At 48.1% G+C, this 18378-nt stretch overlaps 1 protein-coding gene across 1 annotated transcript; it reads left to right on the forward strand.

The window, feature by feature from the left end:
* Positions 1-5653: 5653 nt before the first annotated feature.
* Positions 5654-10900, forward strand: LOC131083240 (sushi domain-containing protein 3-like; the record flags this gene model as incomplete). The annotated part of the gene is made up of 5 exons (XM_058023692.1): positions 5654-5831; positions 7460-7648; positions 8660-8795; positions 10339-10512; positions 10810-10900. Coding segments are annotated over exons 1-5 (768 nt in total), but the record flags the coding sequence as incomplete, so codon positions are not given.
* Between the last annotated feature and the right edge of the window lie 7478 nt (positions 10901-18378).

Genomic DNA, 18378 nt, shown 5'->3' on the forward strand with positions numbered 1-18378 from the left:
CTCTTTTGTAGGAAAATTATGGTTGAGTCTAAATGAGGAAGAAGTGCACCTGAGAGCATATGTGTGTGTGTGTGTGTGTGTGTGTGATGAGGAAAGGAACACTCACTGGCTGATGGAGCTGCTTACTGTGATGGATTTTGGTCTCTGCTGGTGTAATCTTGGAGGGATGTGTGGGTGTGGATGTGACTGGCTCCTGGAACACTGAGGCAGTGGCTTCTCCTTTCACACAAGTATCAGAACATGACACCAAAGAGGGATAGAAAACATAAGATTGAAAAAAGATGACTTCAGGTCATCTGATTATCCCTATGCAGCTAAGCATCCTAGCTCATGACCATCAGATGGCCAAAGCATAGTTACACTTTTCTTAAAGTTGCTAATGGTGTTAATGCTCCATCAAACCATTCCAGCCACCCTACCCCTACTTAGATCAAATTCTATTTAATTTAATGGCTTCCTAAGGCAGTGAGCTTCAATTGCAAAGAACTCCTTCAGAGGGGGGCATGTTATCACCTACACTTTTATCTCCTGGTTTCCTTGAAGGATGCAGTGGAACTGAAATAAACTCATGTCCCTATTCCTTCTGTAGAGCTTTGGTATTCTCAGATCTTCTCTTGAGACCAGGACTGCATTACAGGATAGGACAACATCGCTCTAAACACTATCAGTGAAGTTACATCCTGCTGGACAGATAAATTCTAAGACATCAAAATCACTGAATCATAGGATGGTTTGTGTTAGAAAAGACCTGGAAGGTCATAGATTCATAGACTCAGAAAGGGCTTGGCTGGAAGAGACCTTAGAGATCATCTAGTTCTGGACTAGAGTAGCACAATATTCCTCTGGGGCTAGTCTATCTTCTCAGTAAATTTTTATTTTTATAAAAATACCTGTTACTTTCAGCCCAGCATCTGTTCAATGACTCCTCAGTCCTGCCATAACCTTGTATTCAGATGAGACCCAGGCATTCAGTAACCAGGGCTTCTTAAACAATTTAAACTTGTTTAACATCCAAAAGACCAGGATGCGTAACAACACCTGTGTCACCTAGACTAGCATGTGGTACTGCCCACACAAAAGAGTATTACGTGAACAGGATGAGAAGAACAAAATTATAATAACAACATCAATCCTTTTCCTCAAAAAAAGCTGGGCAGAAAACCAGATTCCCCCCTGGGAAATCATGCAGTGCAAAACATACACTTTTTAGAGTACCAAGAGGTTATAGATTGTAATAAAAAACACAAGAAGGAAGTCCTACATAGCCAAAAGCCTGAACATTAAGCCTGTTAGGAATGAAGAGTTTAACAATACCCACCTCTGGTCAACAGAAGGTTAATAATCTGGAATCTGGATGAAGGTTATGAAATAGCACAATGTATATGTCAAAGTAAAAATTTATGGGGTCCATGTGAAATGCCCCAGCCTGGAATATCCTGCCTTTGGAAATAAGTAAGAAAAGTAGGAAATGCAAATATTTGTATACATAATGTATACCTGCACATTTATGTGCATATTTAAGTATCTATAACAGGATTATCAATAAATTATGACATTGTGAGGTTTTTTCCAGAACAAGGTATTATTCAATTAGCAAAAATGCATGTTTGAACAGCAATGTTGTGAACTACTGATTATTGATGACAGTCATGACGACATACAAATAACTTTTAAGTATAAATCAGCAAGTACACACCTTTTTAAGTTACTCATAATGTTTTAGGAAAGAAAACAAACAAATATAATACAGATTGCTTTAGACTTGTGTGTCTGGCATATCTCTTGCTGTCAGTCAAGTGACCTGGCCAGGTCCTCATTACAGTAAAGGTTGGCTCAGTTTATGCCCCTGAGGGGGCATAGCTCAAATTTTATGCCTCTGCAATGCAAGCACTGATACAGGAACTCCCTTTGCCTTCAGTGACTACCTCCAAAACTTCCAGTGCACCTTAAAATTGGAGTCCCAAGTGGGATAGATTCCCAGAGTATTCTGAATTAGAAGGGACCCACAAGCATCACCAAGTCCAACTCTTAAGTAAATCGCCCATACAGGGATTGAGCCCACAGCCTTGGTGTTATTAGCACCATATTCTTTCCCAAATTATGAACCAACCAAGAGTGACTGGCACAGGTGAAGATGTCTAAAGCTGAATGAGAGGCATCCCTCCATGCAGGGCTGTGCACATCTAACCCAGGGAGGTGCAGACTCGCTGAGGTGTGCCAAGCCCTGCTGAGAGAGCAGGTTCATCCACAGTGATCTCCCAAACCTGTGGCACTGAATCCCAGCTCCTGGGGTTGAACAAAGGTGTGTCTAAAGGGAACTCAGGGCTATGAAATAAAAGTGGTGCAGTACAGAAGAGGCATGTCATGAAGACTTTCTGCAAAAAAACCCAACAAAACACCAAATACTGCAATAATCTTTCTGCGGAACAGTTTGTTCTTCCACAGCTCCAGCCCTGGTTGGCTTGCATGAAGGATGGACTAGCAAGAGAGCTAAGCAAGTGACTTACAATTACTAATTTAGTTACAAAACATCTCTATGTCCTGTCTGCAAAACCTTCTGCAAGCAAAGAGGATTACCCATGGTCACTGACCTGAAATCAGTACCTGTGTGTTCATTGAATCATAGAGTAGTTTGAGTTGGAAGGGACCTTAAGCATCACCTAGTTCCAAGCCTCCTGCCATGACAGGGACGCCTTTCATTAGGTCAGGATGCTTCAAACCCATGCAAGCCAATCTTGAACACTTCCTGGGATGGAGCATTCACAATTTCTCTGGGCATCCACAACTCCTCCGTAGTTCAGAATTCAGTAGCGGGAGTGTGGGAGAGGGACGCTTTTGCAGAGGGAAGATTGAAAAGGTTCAAAGGGGCACAAGAGAAGGTAGAGAGAAATGCCTCTGGTTCAGGAAAGCTTTACCCTCAGTGCATCCCCACCAGCCAGCAGGGAGATCTGAGTGCAAACACAAGAGACATTTGAGCCAGCTTTGAAAACCATCAGCTGAGCATTGCCTTGCAGGCTGCTGTGATGGAGAAGCAGCCCTGGAAGGAGATCACCCACGGGGAATATACAGCAGAGGTGGACAACTACAGCAAAGACCGTGGAGCTAGGAGAGCGCAGCCCTGTGGCCATGACAGCTTCCCCACTAGCTGCTCCTTCCTCTTAGCCTTCCTCACGAGCTAAGGACTGACCTGGGGCATGGACATGCTCCTCTCCTGAGCCCAGGCTCACTCCCTGCAGGAACAGCCTGGTGCTCGATGCAGATGTCTGCCTCTGGAAAGCAGGAACTGGGAACAGCACTGAAATCCCACTCCAGCAGGATACTGATTTTGCAATAACAAGCCCCTTTATCTCCCTCAGCCGCAGGCTAGCTCTTAAGAGCATTAGCAAAGGGTTAATCCATGTCACCCACTCGGCACTTTGAGCACAAGCGTGGTCATTGTGTCTCGGGGTTTTGCTGAGCGGGTCGCTCCCCGGCACGGGTGCCAAGCCGAGCTGCTGCCCAGCCGGGCTGAAGGCCACGCTCCTGCCGTGTGCTGGGCCGATGCTGGATGTTGGAGCGCGCCGGGACGCATCCAGCAGCGGGGATGGGCACTGCCTCGGGCTCTTCCCACCGTCCCCAGGCATCGGCAGCGGGGGCGACCAGCTCGTAAACCCCGGCAGGAGAAGGTGCACAGATTCCAGGCTCAATAGAGGGAGCACTTCAGGGTCGGTCCTGTCCAGGCAGATGTATTCCCAGAGCCCAGGGGGCTCCCTGCGCTCCAGCTTCCAGCTGCCAGGAGACCACGGGGTTTGAGCCGGGGCATGCCCCAAGGCAGGATCCTCTGTGACAGCGCTACACGGTCACACAGTCCAGCCTGCCTCACAGCTTTTACCTTTACTGCACGAGCAAGCAGCAAAATCCCAGCAGTCAGATAGAGAAAAGAAAAGAAAAAAAAAAAAAAAAGGAAAAACTAAAAACTCCCAAGAAACCAGCAATATTCACCGAGACAGGGAGGAACATACCTCCTTGGTCTGCTCTCCAGGGGAAGCCAAGGAAAGGTCACTGCTTAAGAAGGATTAACCAGAAAAGTAAAGAAATGAAAGTAGTTTCTAAGCAAGATCATTAGGAGCCATGGGAGGTTGAAACAGGTTTTCCTAAGAAATCAAAAAAATCCCTTGGAGAGAAACCCAGAAATACCGGCCCAGCCAAAACAACAACAACAAAAAAAGGACTGAGAGATGGATTAAGGTGTTCCCACATCCAAAACCTCATGGAGGTTACAAGAAACCTCTCTGCAAGTGCAAGGAGGGCCAGAGTACTGCTGAACTACTCCAGGTGGGAGCAAGAGCAGGTCCCATCTGGGGAGGAAGGCAAGCCAGGTCCAGCCACTGCCTGGCCCCACAACTCCCTTCCCCTCAGCAGATATCCTCATCTACATCCCTGTGTTGGGATGGGATGTGACAAGAGCTCGATCCTATCTGACCTTTTTATTTCTCCTTTATGCACTACAGTAAATCACACTAAGATGGTAAGGCCACTGCTGGGTTTTAGAAATAGAAGCTGCTCCCCCCCTCAGAACCCACTGGGGCAGCCCAGCACAATGGCTACAGCTAAAGGCCACAGATAAAAAAAGGGAAATGAACAAAAACTGACCCATCTCCATGCAAGGCTGTATTTGTGCCAATGCTATTAGTGAATAACAGCCTCTAACCCTTATACCCGCAGGCAAGGATGCAGTACAGGAGGGGCAAAGGAGACCCACAGAGCCAAGGGAGCTCCAGGGGGTGCAAGGAGGAGAGAAGAGAGCTACAGGAGGAGATGCTCCAAAAGTCACCCCAAAGTCCTGCTGGTCACACAGGTGCTCTGCTGGCTGCTGGGGAGAGCCCTGGCACAAAGGCATTGCTGCTCCAAAACATCTGGCTCTCAAGCACTCAGGCACCATGGAGCACCTTTTCTCTTCATGGGTGTACACAAGTGAGCAGGCAGGTGGGGTAGGTGAGAGCAACACACATTCCAGGAGGCAAGAGCTGATTGCTACTACAGCCCCTCCACCTGTAAAACATCAGAGCCTGAAATGACAGGCAGAGAGATGCCAAGCAGAGAAAAGGAAAAGAAAAACAGATTTCTCTGCAGTTCTCATAGTGGCAAAGCCAGCAGAATTGCTGCTATGAAACCCTTTTGATTCCCGTGGCTCATATCCCACTGCACTGCCACTGACAGAAAATCAGCCCTAGGTTCTGGCAGGAAGGATGAGACAAGCACAGGAGGGTCTGCAGCATAAGAGTCTCAGCAGTGAGCTCAAACATGGATTTTGGCAGATGGAGGAGGAGGAGGGTTCCTGATGTGCAGCTCCAGCACCTGGAGAGATGTTAACAGCCAGTCTCCGCAGACAGGGGCTGTAAAGGATGGATCCTAAGGCTTTGCTCTTTCTCACTCCCTTTCCCACACCTGTTTTCCTTCCCCGTGGGGCTCTGGAGGTGAGAGCAAGGCTGGCAGTGCTAGGAGCAGGGACGCAGGGCTTGTGCCGACACGGAGGAGAGGCGAGTGCCGGCTGCTAGCTTTGCTGCTCAGGGCTTAATGCACTAAGAGCCCAGCTGATCGCTGCTCAGACGCCAAGGGGAACCGCAGGCGCTCGGGGCGGCCAGGCACCCCATGGTGCCGCGTTTCCCCGACCATGACGGGACACGGGCTCGGGAAATGCATCGTCCTTTGCCTGCTGCCCTGGAGCTGCCTGAGCTTTGCCTGGAGCGATGCTGCTGGGCCCGGGACCGCCTCGCTCGGCGCAGGACACGTCAGAAAGGGGCTGCCCGGAGCCGCTGCCAACGGGACGGAGGCGCAGAGCAACATCTCAGGTACTGAAATGAGCGATCCCCCCTCTCCCTCTGGGGCTGCCTGGGGCCCTCGGAGCCAGCGGGAAGGGCGCAGGGATGCGGTGTGAGGGCATGATGGTGCTTCTCTCGTCGGACACAGCGGCACTCCCAGGGCATGCACAGGGACCACAAGGCTTCTGTGATATGGGAGAGATGTGTCGCACCAGAAGCAGTCAGGAGGCACAGGGAGGAAAGTCGACACTTAATGTTTTCCTTTGACAGTAAAAAGTCCCCCTCCACGATAACATCCATGCATATGATGATGGACCAGCTGTCTGCTCAGGGTGTGGGAGCACTGAACACATCCCTACCCCTAGAGACTGAGCTGCGACCCTTGGGAAGAAATAGAGATTTTTTTTTTTAAAGCACAAATAATCTCCAACTGCTGAGGGTGATTATTTTTCTTTAATCCACTTTCCAGGGCAAAGCACACACCATTCCCCAGTGAGTGAGACATGGCCTCAGGGCTGCTGTGGGATGACCACCCACCCAGGGCTGGCAGCAGCTCAGAGAGCCCATGTGATGCTCCAAACCATGGTGACTATTGGCAAAGGTCATAACAACCACTGCTGGACAATGTAATCATAAACAGATCCAGTCCAGGCACTCAGCAGCCTCCCTGGCACCGCTGAATTAACTCATACAGACATCTGTTAACAGCACTGCAGAAATTAGAGAAAGTCTGATCTTACTCAGCCTCATTTGTTTCTTATCAGCTCCACTGGACTAGAAGCCTACACCATCTCAGTAAAAGCAGTAAAAGCAGAGGGAAACCAGACCTTTCTCTCACATTAGCTTTACTATTCCACTTGAATTCCCCACAGAAGTTACCCCTAAGCTAGATAAAACACATTTCTGCCTGCAGGTTTTAAGCTTGGTTAAATTAGAGTTGATCAGAGTATTTTCCTTTAATTTAGGATATTGATACCCATGATGCCTGCTACCACACCTTCTTGGCCTCGTGGTAGAATATCCAGGTGGGGGGGTTGGCAAGCACATGGTCAGACTGCCATTCTTTTTGGAGCCTACCTAACTTTTGGCTCTCCCTAGGTATTAGTGCAATGCAAAAGAGATGGTCTAAGCAGGATAATTAAGCAGCTCTGAATAGCTGTGAGTTACAAACTAAAGGCTGGGAAGAAAAAAAGTCTCTCTGTCTAGCAGAGAGTAATATTTCTTTGTTTTAAGTTCCAACCAACAATATTCTCCCAGAACATTGTGTTATAAAAAAACATTCTCTTCCTTTCCCTCCTAAAAATTGCTCTCTATGTACTCTCCCCAGCCTGCACCTTTCCAGTCTCACTTCTGCTGTTCAGTAGCTGCTCACACTGGAGAGTCTGCAACTGAAAAGCTTATTTTCCAGATAAAGCTGCTAGACTTTCTAAGGTATTTCCTTTGGACTATGCAAAAAACCACACACATGAAAAAAAAAAAAAAAACCAAAAAAAAAAACAACACACAAAACAAACAAACAAAAAAAAAAACCAAACCACCAAACAACAATGTCCCAGAGGCTTGCAGGAGTGACACAGGAGATTAGCAGCTCTTTCCACAGCATCACTTGGGGGGACCTTTGTCACCACCTACACTTAACACGTCCCCTTCTCCCCCAGTGCCATGCCCAGCTCTCCCCCCGCCACGCCATGGATACTACTACGTGGACAGAGGCTCCGGCGTGTCCCCGGGCTCGGTGCTGGTGTACTGGTGCCAGGAGGGATACCAGCTGGTGGGCAGCCAGAGGCTCGCCTGCCTCCGCCAGGACAGCACCTCATCCTGGAGCCACGCCCCGCCCCAGTGCCAGGGTAAGGAGTGCTCGGGCGGGACCCGGCCCCTGCCCCGCTGCCGGGGGGAGCCAGCTCGGGTGGGCAGGGGCAGCACCGGCCCCCACACGGGCCCTTCCTCGCTCTGACCAAGGCAGCGGGGGCAGCAGGAGGTGGGGTGACCCGGCCACCCCAAACGGGGACAAAGAAGATCCAGTTTGACCCAGTCGGTTGCGGCCAGCCCCGCTGAAGTGCCTGCCCCAGCAGCAGCACTGCAGCAGCGTTTCAGGAGCTGCAGGAGGCAGGGGGTGCCAGGGGTGAATGCACCCGAGATCAGCTCAGCAGAGAACCAGAGCCTCCCTCATTGCCAGCAGCTGCTGCTCAGGTCACCAGGCCGGGTCAAACCCGGGCACCGGCTGACACCTGACCCCTGGGCCAGGCACAGGGAGCCCAGGGCACTGCCAGAGCTTTCCCAGCAGGAGGAAAACTGAACTTCTCAGTAACCCGTACATGCTGAGCACGTGCCAGTTGCAAGTGACCCTTCTTAATACTTTTTAACTTTTCTTTTAACATTTTAACTTTTTTTCCCTTTTTAGCTGTTTTCTTTTCCCCTTCTAAATTTTTCTTTTTTACATCTTCAACGTTTTTTCCTTTTTAACTTTTCTCCCTTTTAAACTTTCCCCCCTTTTTTAACTTTATCACATTTAAATTTTTTCCTACTTTTCCTGTTTAACCTTTTTCCTTTCTACTTCTTTTAGGGCTTAACGTCTACTACCTTTATGCTTTATGCAAGACACATCAAATGCTTTCTATTTTCTGCCCCGTGTGATTATTTTATATTAATTATCTGAAAAAAATATGATGTATTAATACGGGTTTTTTTTTTCATCAACTCTCTGGTGTGTTGAGCCGGCTGGCATCACCATGAGGTTTTATAATGGTTATTACCAAACATTCTCTGGATCGTCCCTTTGGGGTTACCTGCACGGGGGACGGCGGCCGGAGCAAGGGTGGCTCCCTTAGCCCGGCCCCGCTCTCGGCCCTTGCCCGCAGCCGCCGCGCAGCCCTCGGGCACCGGGTCCCGCATGGCGGTGGCCGCGTCGCTGCTGAGCGGAGCCGTCATCCTGGCGCTGTCCGTCTCCTTCGCCGTGTGCTGCTGGCGGGACAGGGCGAGGAAGAGCCGCGGCGGGTGAGTACGGAGGCGGGGCGGGAGGAGCGAGCGGCAGCTGAGGGAGTGTCGCTGCTGCCATCTGCTGAGACACGCGGGCTGTGCCCACTCGGGACCCGCCTGTGCCCTTTCACAACCCTCCTGCTCACACATCTGGAACTATCAAGCATGGGTTTAACGAGAGCAAGTGCAATGTGCAGCACCCGGGTATTGGTACAGTCTGGGGGATGGACAGATGGAGAGCAGCCCTGTGAGAAGGACTTGGGGGTGCAGGTGGATGAGGGGCTGGACATGACCCAGCAAAGGCACTCCCAGCCCTTAAAGCCAATTGTATCCTGGGCTGCATCCAAAGCAGGGTGAGGGAGGGGATTCTACCCTTCTGCTCTGCTCCAGTGAGACCCCCAGCTGGAGTGCTCCATCCAGCTCTGGGGTCCCTAAAGAGAGACGTGGACTTGTGAGTAAGGCCCAGAGGAGGCCACAAAGCTGATCAGAGGGCTGGAGCACTTCTATGAGAAAGGCTGTGAGACTTGGCATTCAGGCAGCAGCAAAAACTCCAGGAAGATCTTACAGCAGCCTTGCAGTACTTGATGGGACCCTACAAGAAACAGGGGTACAAGCTTTTTAGCAGGGCCTCTTATGATAGGACAAGGGGCAATTATTTTAAAGTGAAAGCGGATTGGGTAAGGCTGAATATAAGGAAAATGGGGTTTACAATGAGGGTGGTAAAACACTGGAACAAGTTGCCCAGAGAGGCTACAGATGCCCCATCCCTGAAAATATTCAAGGTCAGACTGGATGGAGTTCTGAGCAACTTGATCTAGTTGAAGGTGTCCCTGCTCCTTGCAGTGGGGTCACTTTATTGTTCTATGATTCTGTGGGCCTGGTGATCTACAAAAAGCTCCCCATTATCAGAGGAAGAAGGGAACAGACAGTACGTGGAGGATGGTTAATAGGAATATCACTCTTCTGAGGCTAAGTTGAGTGCACAGCCCAGGGCTGGGGAGGGAAAGGAGGAGCACTCTTCTCTGGAAATAGCTGGGAGAAAAGTCACCAAAAGCTGGGTGGGAAGTAGGACTGGGCAAACAGAGGTAGCAGGACCACAGCCACAGAGAATCATCTCAGCAGCAGCAGCGCCCAGTTTGCCTGGCACACACTACAGTCCAGCAAAGGATTGTATCCTGGGCAAAGGATTACAGTAACAGGGACCATGCAGCTAGGAATACACCTTAACCAAGAGCCTAACTCATTAGCAGAAGTTCACAAGGAAAAGGAGAAAAAAAAAAATCCCTGCAAGCAAGAGAGAGCATCTCAGTCTTTCAACAGGCACCAAGCACACTTCTCCCCACAGGCCTGCTCTTCCCTGAGTAGTGCAGCCCTTATCTGCAGGGCTGCAACACCATCAGTCTTTCCCTCTGGGAACACAGGAAGGGGGTAAAATCATTGGGTGACAGCGCTGCCGTAGGATACAAACATGCCAGATCCTTCCAGGGGTGTGAGCAAATAAAAGCCCGACCACAGAGCCCAAAGCAAGCACCTGCATGGCATGTCTCTCACCACCCGGCAGGCAGCAGCAAAGGAAAGCCAGAGGACGGAAGCGTGGCCCCTCCACGGCCGAGAGGGGCAGGAAGGCTTTTGGAAGACTCAAGCACTACCACCGGCGCGATTACCACCTGTCGGCCGTCTCCAGCTCCGTGTTCCCAGGGGCATTCGCAGGCTGCGATAACCTGGCTTTCCACAGGTACGGTTCAGCACCAGCCCCTGCCGCTGCCTCCCAAGCTCCTCACACAGGGACGAGCTGCTCGCAGGCTGCCCGCAGGCAGGAGCACCAGTGTAGAACAGCTCAAGTCCTTGAGCAGTCAATCCCCTGCTTCACCCTCTGACGTGCTCCCCACCCAGCCCCGACGGCAGCGAAGCCCTTGCAGCCGCTGCTCTTTTCCAAGCGGGAGGGAAGCCCGGGGCTCCCTTTGCCCTGCCTCAGCATCACTGGGTAGGCGGCAGGCTCCTTACCATGGCCTGTCCCGCTTGCCTTTCCCAGCAGCGCAGCCCAGCAGCCGGAGGTGCCCGCGGGAAGATGGCGCTGTGAGGCCCCGGCGCCGCTGCGGCCCGGCCCCGCCCCGGGCAGCGGCCTGCCCTGCCCTCTGCCCCGGCACGGCCCCCGGCTGCCCCGGCACGGCCGCGGGCCCCGGCTGCCCCTCGGCTGCGCCGGCCTGGAGGAACACAAGCTCTTCGGCAACTTCGGCAAGCCGGTTTGAGAATTTAAACTGCCATTCCACTTCCTTCCCCCCCGCCCCTTTTAACGCTGTTAACTCCTTGAGCTCAGGAAAGCATTTCGGAAGAGCCAATTACTGCACCTGGGTTTTCAAATGGAGAAAACCTGACACTTCATGCTGAAAGACAGTTTTTTATATAATCCTTTTATTTCCCTCCCCTGCCCAGCAGTGCACATTTCAAAGAGGAGTTTCCGGGTTATAAACTTCTCAAGTCAAGTCTGAGTGGCCTCGGCTTAACCTAAAGTCTATATATAGACTTCTAGGTTTTGAACATGAGTCTGATTTTCTGTTTAGGGCTGTTTTAAAGGCTGAAAGTGTAAACAGCTACCAGGAACAAAGAATGAGATTAGATATCTGGAAGCATTTACAATTAATTGCAGTTGAATATAGATAGAGACTTAAAGGGTTTTTTTGTTAGCATTCAGAAGTCACCATATCCTCCCACTTCTATACGGACAGTCTTCGACTTGGAAGATGTATTGACAAGAGTGCAGAGCTAGCCAGTCAAGGGGAAGACATTAATTTATCTTTCATACAAAGAATCTAGCACATCTGAAAACAAACAAACAGAACAACACCCGCTCTGGAAGAAAAAAGAAAGCAGAAAGGAAAGAAAAAAACCCCAACCCAACTCTTGGGGTTTTTTCATCTCTTTTTTTCCAGCATTAGAAATTCAAATCACCTGTATCAGGACCCATAGCAGGACTCAAAGAGCTAATCATCAATTGCATTCAGAAAGCAATAACACTGTATTTGTGTCCAACATTTCCTGGGTAGAAGTCCAGGGGCGTGCTCCAGGAGCACATGCAGGGCCTGGCCAGGCACTCCAGGACACCCGAGCCCCTGTTTGCACCCCAGGACACAGCTGTGCCCTGCAGCGTGCCCGAGGCGCTCTGGCCACACAGGCTCGGTGAGTACTGTGACATCAGTCTGTGCAGAGACACTGCTGGGATCTCAGAGGTGCTGTGGTGCCAGAGGAGGGGCTGGCAGTAAGAAGGAACACCCCAGAATGCCCTGCTGGCTCGAGGATCCAACATGGGACACTCATACAGTCCTGCTACAAAGGCTGGGAGTTTTATTCTGCTGACTTCCTTTCTGTCAACATTTGCATCGCATTTCAAGGAAAGAAGCCTTAAAAAGATGCAAGGCAGCACTTCCTTGTGATAAGAGGAGGTTTGATAGTAGATGTTGATACTGCTGCCACTTTTCCCTGGAATAAGGGCTAGGGACACTGTTTTTTTCTATTTCTAATAATAAAGGAATCTATTCCAATTTCATCTCCTATGTATTTTTTTTTTCACATGACCAAGCTATGGGAAGTCCGGAAGCAGATAGTAAAACATTTACAGATCCCTGGAAAATGATGATGTTGGCAGTGGTCATTTACCAGCAACTGCACAAGAAGGAAAAAAATCTTTCATTCTCTTAAGGCAACTGATGCCTTAGAAAGGACAGGGAAAACAAGACCTGCTGTGAGCTTCCCTTCAGCTCACATCCTAACCTTACCTTCTCCTCCCTCTTCTTCCAGCCAAGTCTAATGCACAGGGAGGGGAATAATCCCGTTTCAAGGTAAACTGTTCAAAAGAAAAATTGAATAGGATGGGAATGAGACTTTCCCTATCTACTTCTTTCTCTGTTCCTCTCCCTTGTTATGTTTTAATGAATCCAAAAAACCTCACTACAATCTTCTCTCTCTCCAAAGAGATTTTTGTTGAAAAAATACATTTGGGACTCTGTTCTTCCTTGGATCTGAGTGAGGCTTGAAAACCAGAAGTGTGATTTTTTTTTTTTTTTTTGCTATATACTATTAGAGATTGACATCTGCTTTCACTATAAACTGAAATTATGCACATTGCAGATATAAAAATCTTTTGCCAAACATGTCTAGAAAGTTGCTGATTTGTCAGCAACTTCACTTCACATGAAGTGTCATGACTAAAAGCTGGCATTTTCAATAAAAAACTGACACAGTAGTTTTTGTACAGAGAAAATTGTCAACTTGAATCAAGCATTTTATACAATTGGTATTTTAAAAATTATTTACTTGACAAAACTGAAAAGTTTCCTTGGAGTAACATTTTCCTGACTTTTTTTTTAATGCGTGCATGCAAACTCTGCTTCCTAACAAAACTCTTTGATCCCAAATCATTGTCCTAGCCAAATTTCTCCAGCAAGAAAAAGAACACAGTCTTCCTCAAAAGTCATCTCAAGCAGCAGGAGAACCAAGGGAAGAAATATGGGCTAAGGGCAGGAAGGTCAGCTCCATACAAGTTTCCCTATCTATCCTTTAGTCTTTGCCTCAGCTCCTTGAACCAGCACAGCAAGAGCTGAGTGAAAGTGTGAAGAGCCACACTCAGCTTCAACTCATGAAGGCACCATCAGCGAGGCAACAAGAAGCACAGTTTGCATTTATTTACCAAATGAGGAGGGAGGAGGAAAGCAACTCTATAGAAGCTTCCAGTAATTTGCAAACTGGAAGAAGCAAAGCTCTTAGACTATAATCCCATGCATTCTTGCCATGTTACACAGAGGTTCCTGTTGGAGCCAGCATCCACTGAACCACATATATCACCTTTTTTAAAATTTAAATTATATACATTCAATATCCTGCAGAGAGCTGGTCCTTGGAACTGAAGGAAACCATCTGAAGTGGGATGGAGATGCTGCAAGGCCAACTCATTGCCCATACTGTCCCAGGCAAACCTCACAAGCAGTAGCTTTCTGCTGAGTGTCTGAACAATGCACTCCCAGTTGGTTCTTTTTTTAAACAGGATTTTAACCTTCAGACTCTACACTGTAAACCTCAGCCTGCATGCTTATCTCAAAAGAGCTAAACAAGCTTTGGTCACAACTCGAAATTCTCCAGTGAAGGCTGGTGTACCAGCCTTCTGTGACTGTTCAGCACTGGCAGAAGAGATCTCAGACTCTCTGGAGATCTGGCCAAGATTAGTGCTGGGACCTGTAACATCCAAATACTAAAGGTATGAAATTATAAAAACACACTCATTGTGACCTTGAAAACAACAGCCACCTTCTGGCAGTACAAGCTTTCTACAGTAACATTTTAAGTGCTGGTAGGAAGAGGAAAGAGCTGAGCAAGTCTCATTCTCTCTCTATGCACCTCAAACACACACATTTTTGTCAAAGTTTTAAGTCTGAGGACTGGGAAAAAGAAATAGCAATCTATGAAGATTTCTCAGGAGACAACAGTAACTATGTGATGCCTGTATCCCACTGAAAGACTCACCTGAGTTGTAGGAGATGGAATGTCCTGACCATCAGATGTCAGGCAGATCACTCTCCCACAGATTTTAGATTAAAAAGGACTTTTCTGTACTGTTTTCCTCTGCAGTGATGCCACCTCTGTTCAAATGACTTCCACACCTAATGCATTGCATCAGACCCCCCTAGACCAGTATTGTTCATGAGCAAAGCCAGTAACAAATCTGCAGCTGCCAGGTCACCCAACTCACCTCAAACCCTCACAATGCAGCAATTCTGAGCACCACAAGTCACTCCAGCTCCCTGAACTTGTATGGCAACAACTTTGTATGGCCATTTCCATCTGAAGAGCCCTCAGTTTGCCACAGAAACATAACAGCAGTGTGTCTTGGGCAAGGCATAGCCCAGAAAAGTAGGGAAGGTGAACACCTTACTCATTAACAGTACTCTTGCATGTGGATCACAGCATCCTGAGGCTATGCCTTTTCTTACACTGCAACCCAAAGCTATGATGATACTTCACATTTTTATTCTCTAGAAGCTTTGTTTATGGTCTCAACTATTAAGAGAAGAGAACTCAAGAGCTCCTTCCTATTGCTGCCTGGAATCAAAAGACAAAAACTTTCCAAAAAATATTAAGAGAGGTAAGATAAAAAGCAATTCTTGAATGAAAGCTTTTGGGTGCGCAGATATGGCTATACACACACCTGTGATAAAGGATTCCTACCAGTTTTACAAGTGCAATTAGTCAGTATATCCAGCAGGTACAGTTGCCCCAATAACCCACCCTTAGGTCAGCCCCAGGGCTTCTATGCCCTATTTCTTGTTATGTCTCAAGTTCTGGTGGAAAACAAGACATCCTTGTCAGAAATTCTCTTTTTAAGAATAAGACTAAACAAAATTTCAAGAATGTGTTAGAAAGGTTTAGCTTACTGTTCTAAAACGTGAGGGCAGGAAAGGTACTAGAAACCATACAACTGTATCTTAAAAATCTGCAAAGCTACAAATATACGAAAAAGCTAAGAATCTTTGGGCATGGCTATCAGTTGAACATCCCAAAGAAGGAAAAAAAATGCCGAGATAAGGGCAAAGAGGAAGGAGCACAAGCCCTTACATCTGCATTCAGCTGGAACAGATGACCACACACCAGTGAAGTGGCAAGCACATTCACAGCTGGCCATGCAGCCACACGCTACTGGAGATGTAAAGCAACAAGCACTCAAAGCACAGCTCCACGCCAAACACCACTGCACAGTACAAGTTCTGGCCACCCTGAGAACTCCAGCTGGACTGGAGGAGAGGTCATTCCCCTCAAGATGTTACAAGTGCCTACAAGCCCTTCAAGTCAGGCTGGTGACAACCCCAGCCCCCCAACCCTTCAAGCACTCTGCCTGCCACCTCTCAGCTTCTTGACACACCTCAGTTCTGAGCAGTGAGTTTTTATCCCAGCACAACAGCTTTCCCCAGAGGGAATTAGCCCCAAGCAATGCAACATCTGCCAAGCAGTGAATTTCTGTGTGCTAGAGACCAACACTAGTGCCAAGCTCCTTTACAACTAGGTAGCTCCCACATGTTCTGAGGAGAGGGATGAACAATAAGTACCCAGGAACCACAAGCTCTTAAAGTGTATTTTTCTAAGCTCTTTTACAAGCATAAGGATGGAAATTGATGCATGACCATTTCCTTCCCACCGGAAGAAAAAAAAAAGCCAGAAATCTCCACAGCAGCATGACGACTCCACCAAATTCTAAAAAACTCCAAACTAAAACAGAACAAACAAAACTACAAAGCCAAAACCATCCCCCATTTTCCCTAAAATCCAACATCTTCAATGTTTATGATTATATGAGCATCTAAGGGGAAAAAAACTTAGTGAACAAGATCCTGTGATGGAGAAAGAAAAACAAAAGTTGAGGTCAGGAAATCCTCAGAGACAGGGGAAGGTGCGGTTTGACCCAGTCGGTTGCGGCCAGCACCGCTGAAGTGCCTGCCCCAGCAGCAGCACTGCAGCAGCGTTTCAGGAGCTGCAGGAGGCAGGGGGTGCCAGGGGTGAATGCACCTGAGATCAGCCCAGCAGAGAACCAGAGCCTCCCTCATTGCCAGCAGCTGCTGCTCAGGTCACCAGGCCGGGTCAAACCCGGGCACCGGCTGACACCTGACCCCTGGGCCAGGCACAGGGAGCCCAGGGCACTGCCAGAGCTTTCCCAGCAGGAGGAAAACTGAACTTCTCAGTAACCCGTACATGCTGAGCACGTGCCAGTTGCAAGTGACTCTCCTTAATACTTTTAAACTTTTTTTTTTTCAACATTTTAAATATTTTCCCCTCTTTAGCTGTTTTCTTTTGCCCTTTTAAATTTTATTTTCTATTTTAATTGTGATTAAAACAGGTCTTTCAAGACACTGCATTTACAACACCACATACCTGCTGACACTTGATTTCCAACCAGGCAATGAAAGTTATTAAAGGAAAAAGAATTCATGCAATGGCTCTTCACCTCAGCCAGAAGGTGACATTTTATTCCTTGCTGTATCTAGAAAAAACATAATTCCCTTGTTTGATATTAGAAAGATGGGGAGGGGAAGCCATAGGGCAGGAACTCTTACTATCAATCCAGCACTACTCACTCTCAAATTACTGCACCTGAATTGTAAATTTGTTTAAAAATGCCACACAGCTTCTTATACCAACACATTCATGGCCAACAATCCCCTTCCTTCCCTCAACACATACTCAAGCACATTTTGGAAGAGAAGTCTGGCCCATCCTTTACACATTATCTACCGAATGTGTTGCCAGTCCTGTGTCACCAGTCTTTCAGTCAAGCACTGCTCTTTGCTTAACACATGAAAAAACTGCAAGTATCCACACAATATAAGAAACAATAGACTGTGAACTAAGACAATTGCACTGATGTTCTCTTTTCAGTAAATGTTCCTGTATAGAATTTCTTGCGATAGGACAACTCCATCAATTGATTTAAAAAAATAACCAAAACCACACCAAAAACAAACCCCCAATACAACAAAAACCCACCTTCCTCCCCCTTATCGGTAAACCCAAAACTTCAGGAGAAAAACCCAGGCAAGCTCCACACAGTTGAACAGAGTGCAACACCAGGTTGGTTCCCAACTGAGGGGATGAAGAATCCGCATCAGATAGTGGACACAAAAACAGGCTAAATGTGACAAAAGCTGCACCCAGCACATACCAGTCTGATCACTGATACACCTTACTGTTGTAATGCCAACATTACCCACCAAGAAGTCTTTCCTGGGGAAGCAGCACCATAAGGAGAAGGCAGCATTGTAGTTGCAAACCTCTTCCTGAAGGCTGAGGGTTTGTTGGCAGGCCAACCACACCAGGTGCTGCATGGCAGCAGGGAGGAAGTGTCTCCCAGGCAGCTAAAACCTGGTTTCCAGTGGCAGCAGACCATGGGCACAGGGCTGCCACAGCACCCCTTAAACTGCAGCAAAGGGACAAGTAAAAAACCGAAGAAGGCATCAGCTTCAGGAATTGCTGTGGTACATGGAAAGCAGTTGGAGCTGCTTTGGAGCCTTGCTTATTTTCAGGGTCAGGAAGAGCACCCTTCTAAAACAATGTTAAAGGTGGAAAACTGCCAATCAACTGTGGAAGGAGACACAAAAAAAAATCCAAACCAAAGATGAATTGTATCTTCACCAACACCTCCAGTAGACAGTTCCTGCTGGGCTGCACCCCCAGTCCACTGGTACCAGTAGGCACAGCCATAGATGAGGCCATTCCAGCCTGCAGCACTTCTCTTCCCACCAGCAGCAGTTACAGGAAATGGCTGGGTGACAAAAACACAGTTTACTTTTTGGGGAGCACTGGCATCAAAGGGTGTGCACATTCCCCCAGGTAACTAGGGCACATGACTCATCCGCAGCAATGCTGTCAGATCAGACAGAGCACATACAGGCCCTTAAAACAGAGTAATAAATCCAGCATTAACATGGCAATGCAAGTGAGAGAAAAGCAAAAGCATGCAGCCACCAAGTCCTGCTTTGTGTAACAGGATATTTAGAAACACATTGAGCAGATTCAAGACTTTGCTCCTCTGTCCAGGGGCTGATTCAGCATTTGTTCCCACTTC

Source organism: Melospiza georgiana, chromosome 4 (genome assembly GCF_028018845.1).
Source record: "Melospiza georgiana isolate bMelGeo1 chromosome 4, bMelGeo1.pri, whole genome shotgun sequence".
Lineage (NCBI taxonomy): Eukaryota > Metazoa > Chordata > Aves > Passeriformes > Passerellidae > Melospiza > Melospiza georgiana.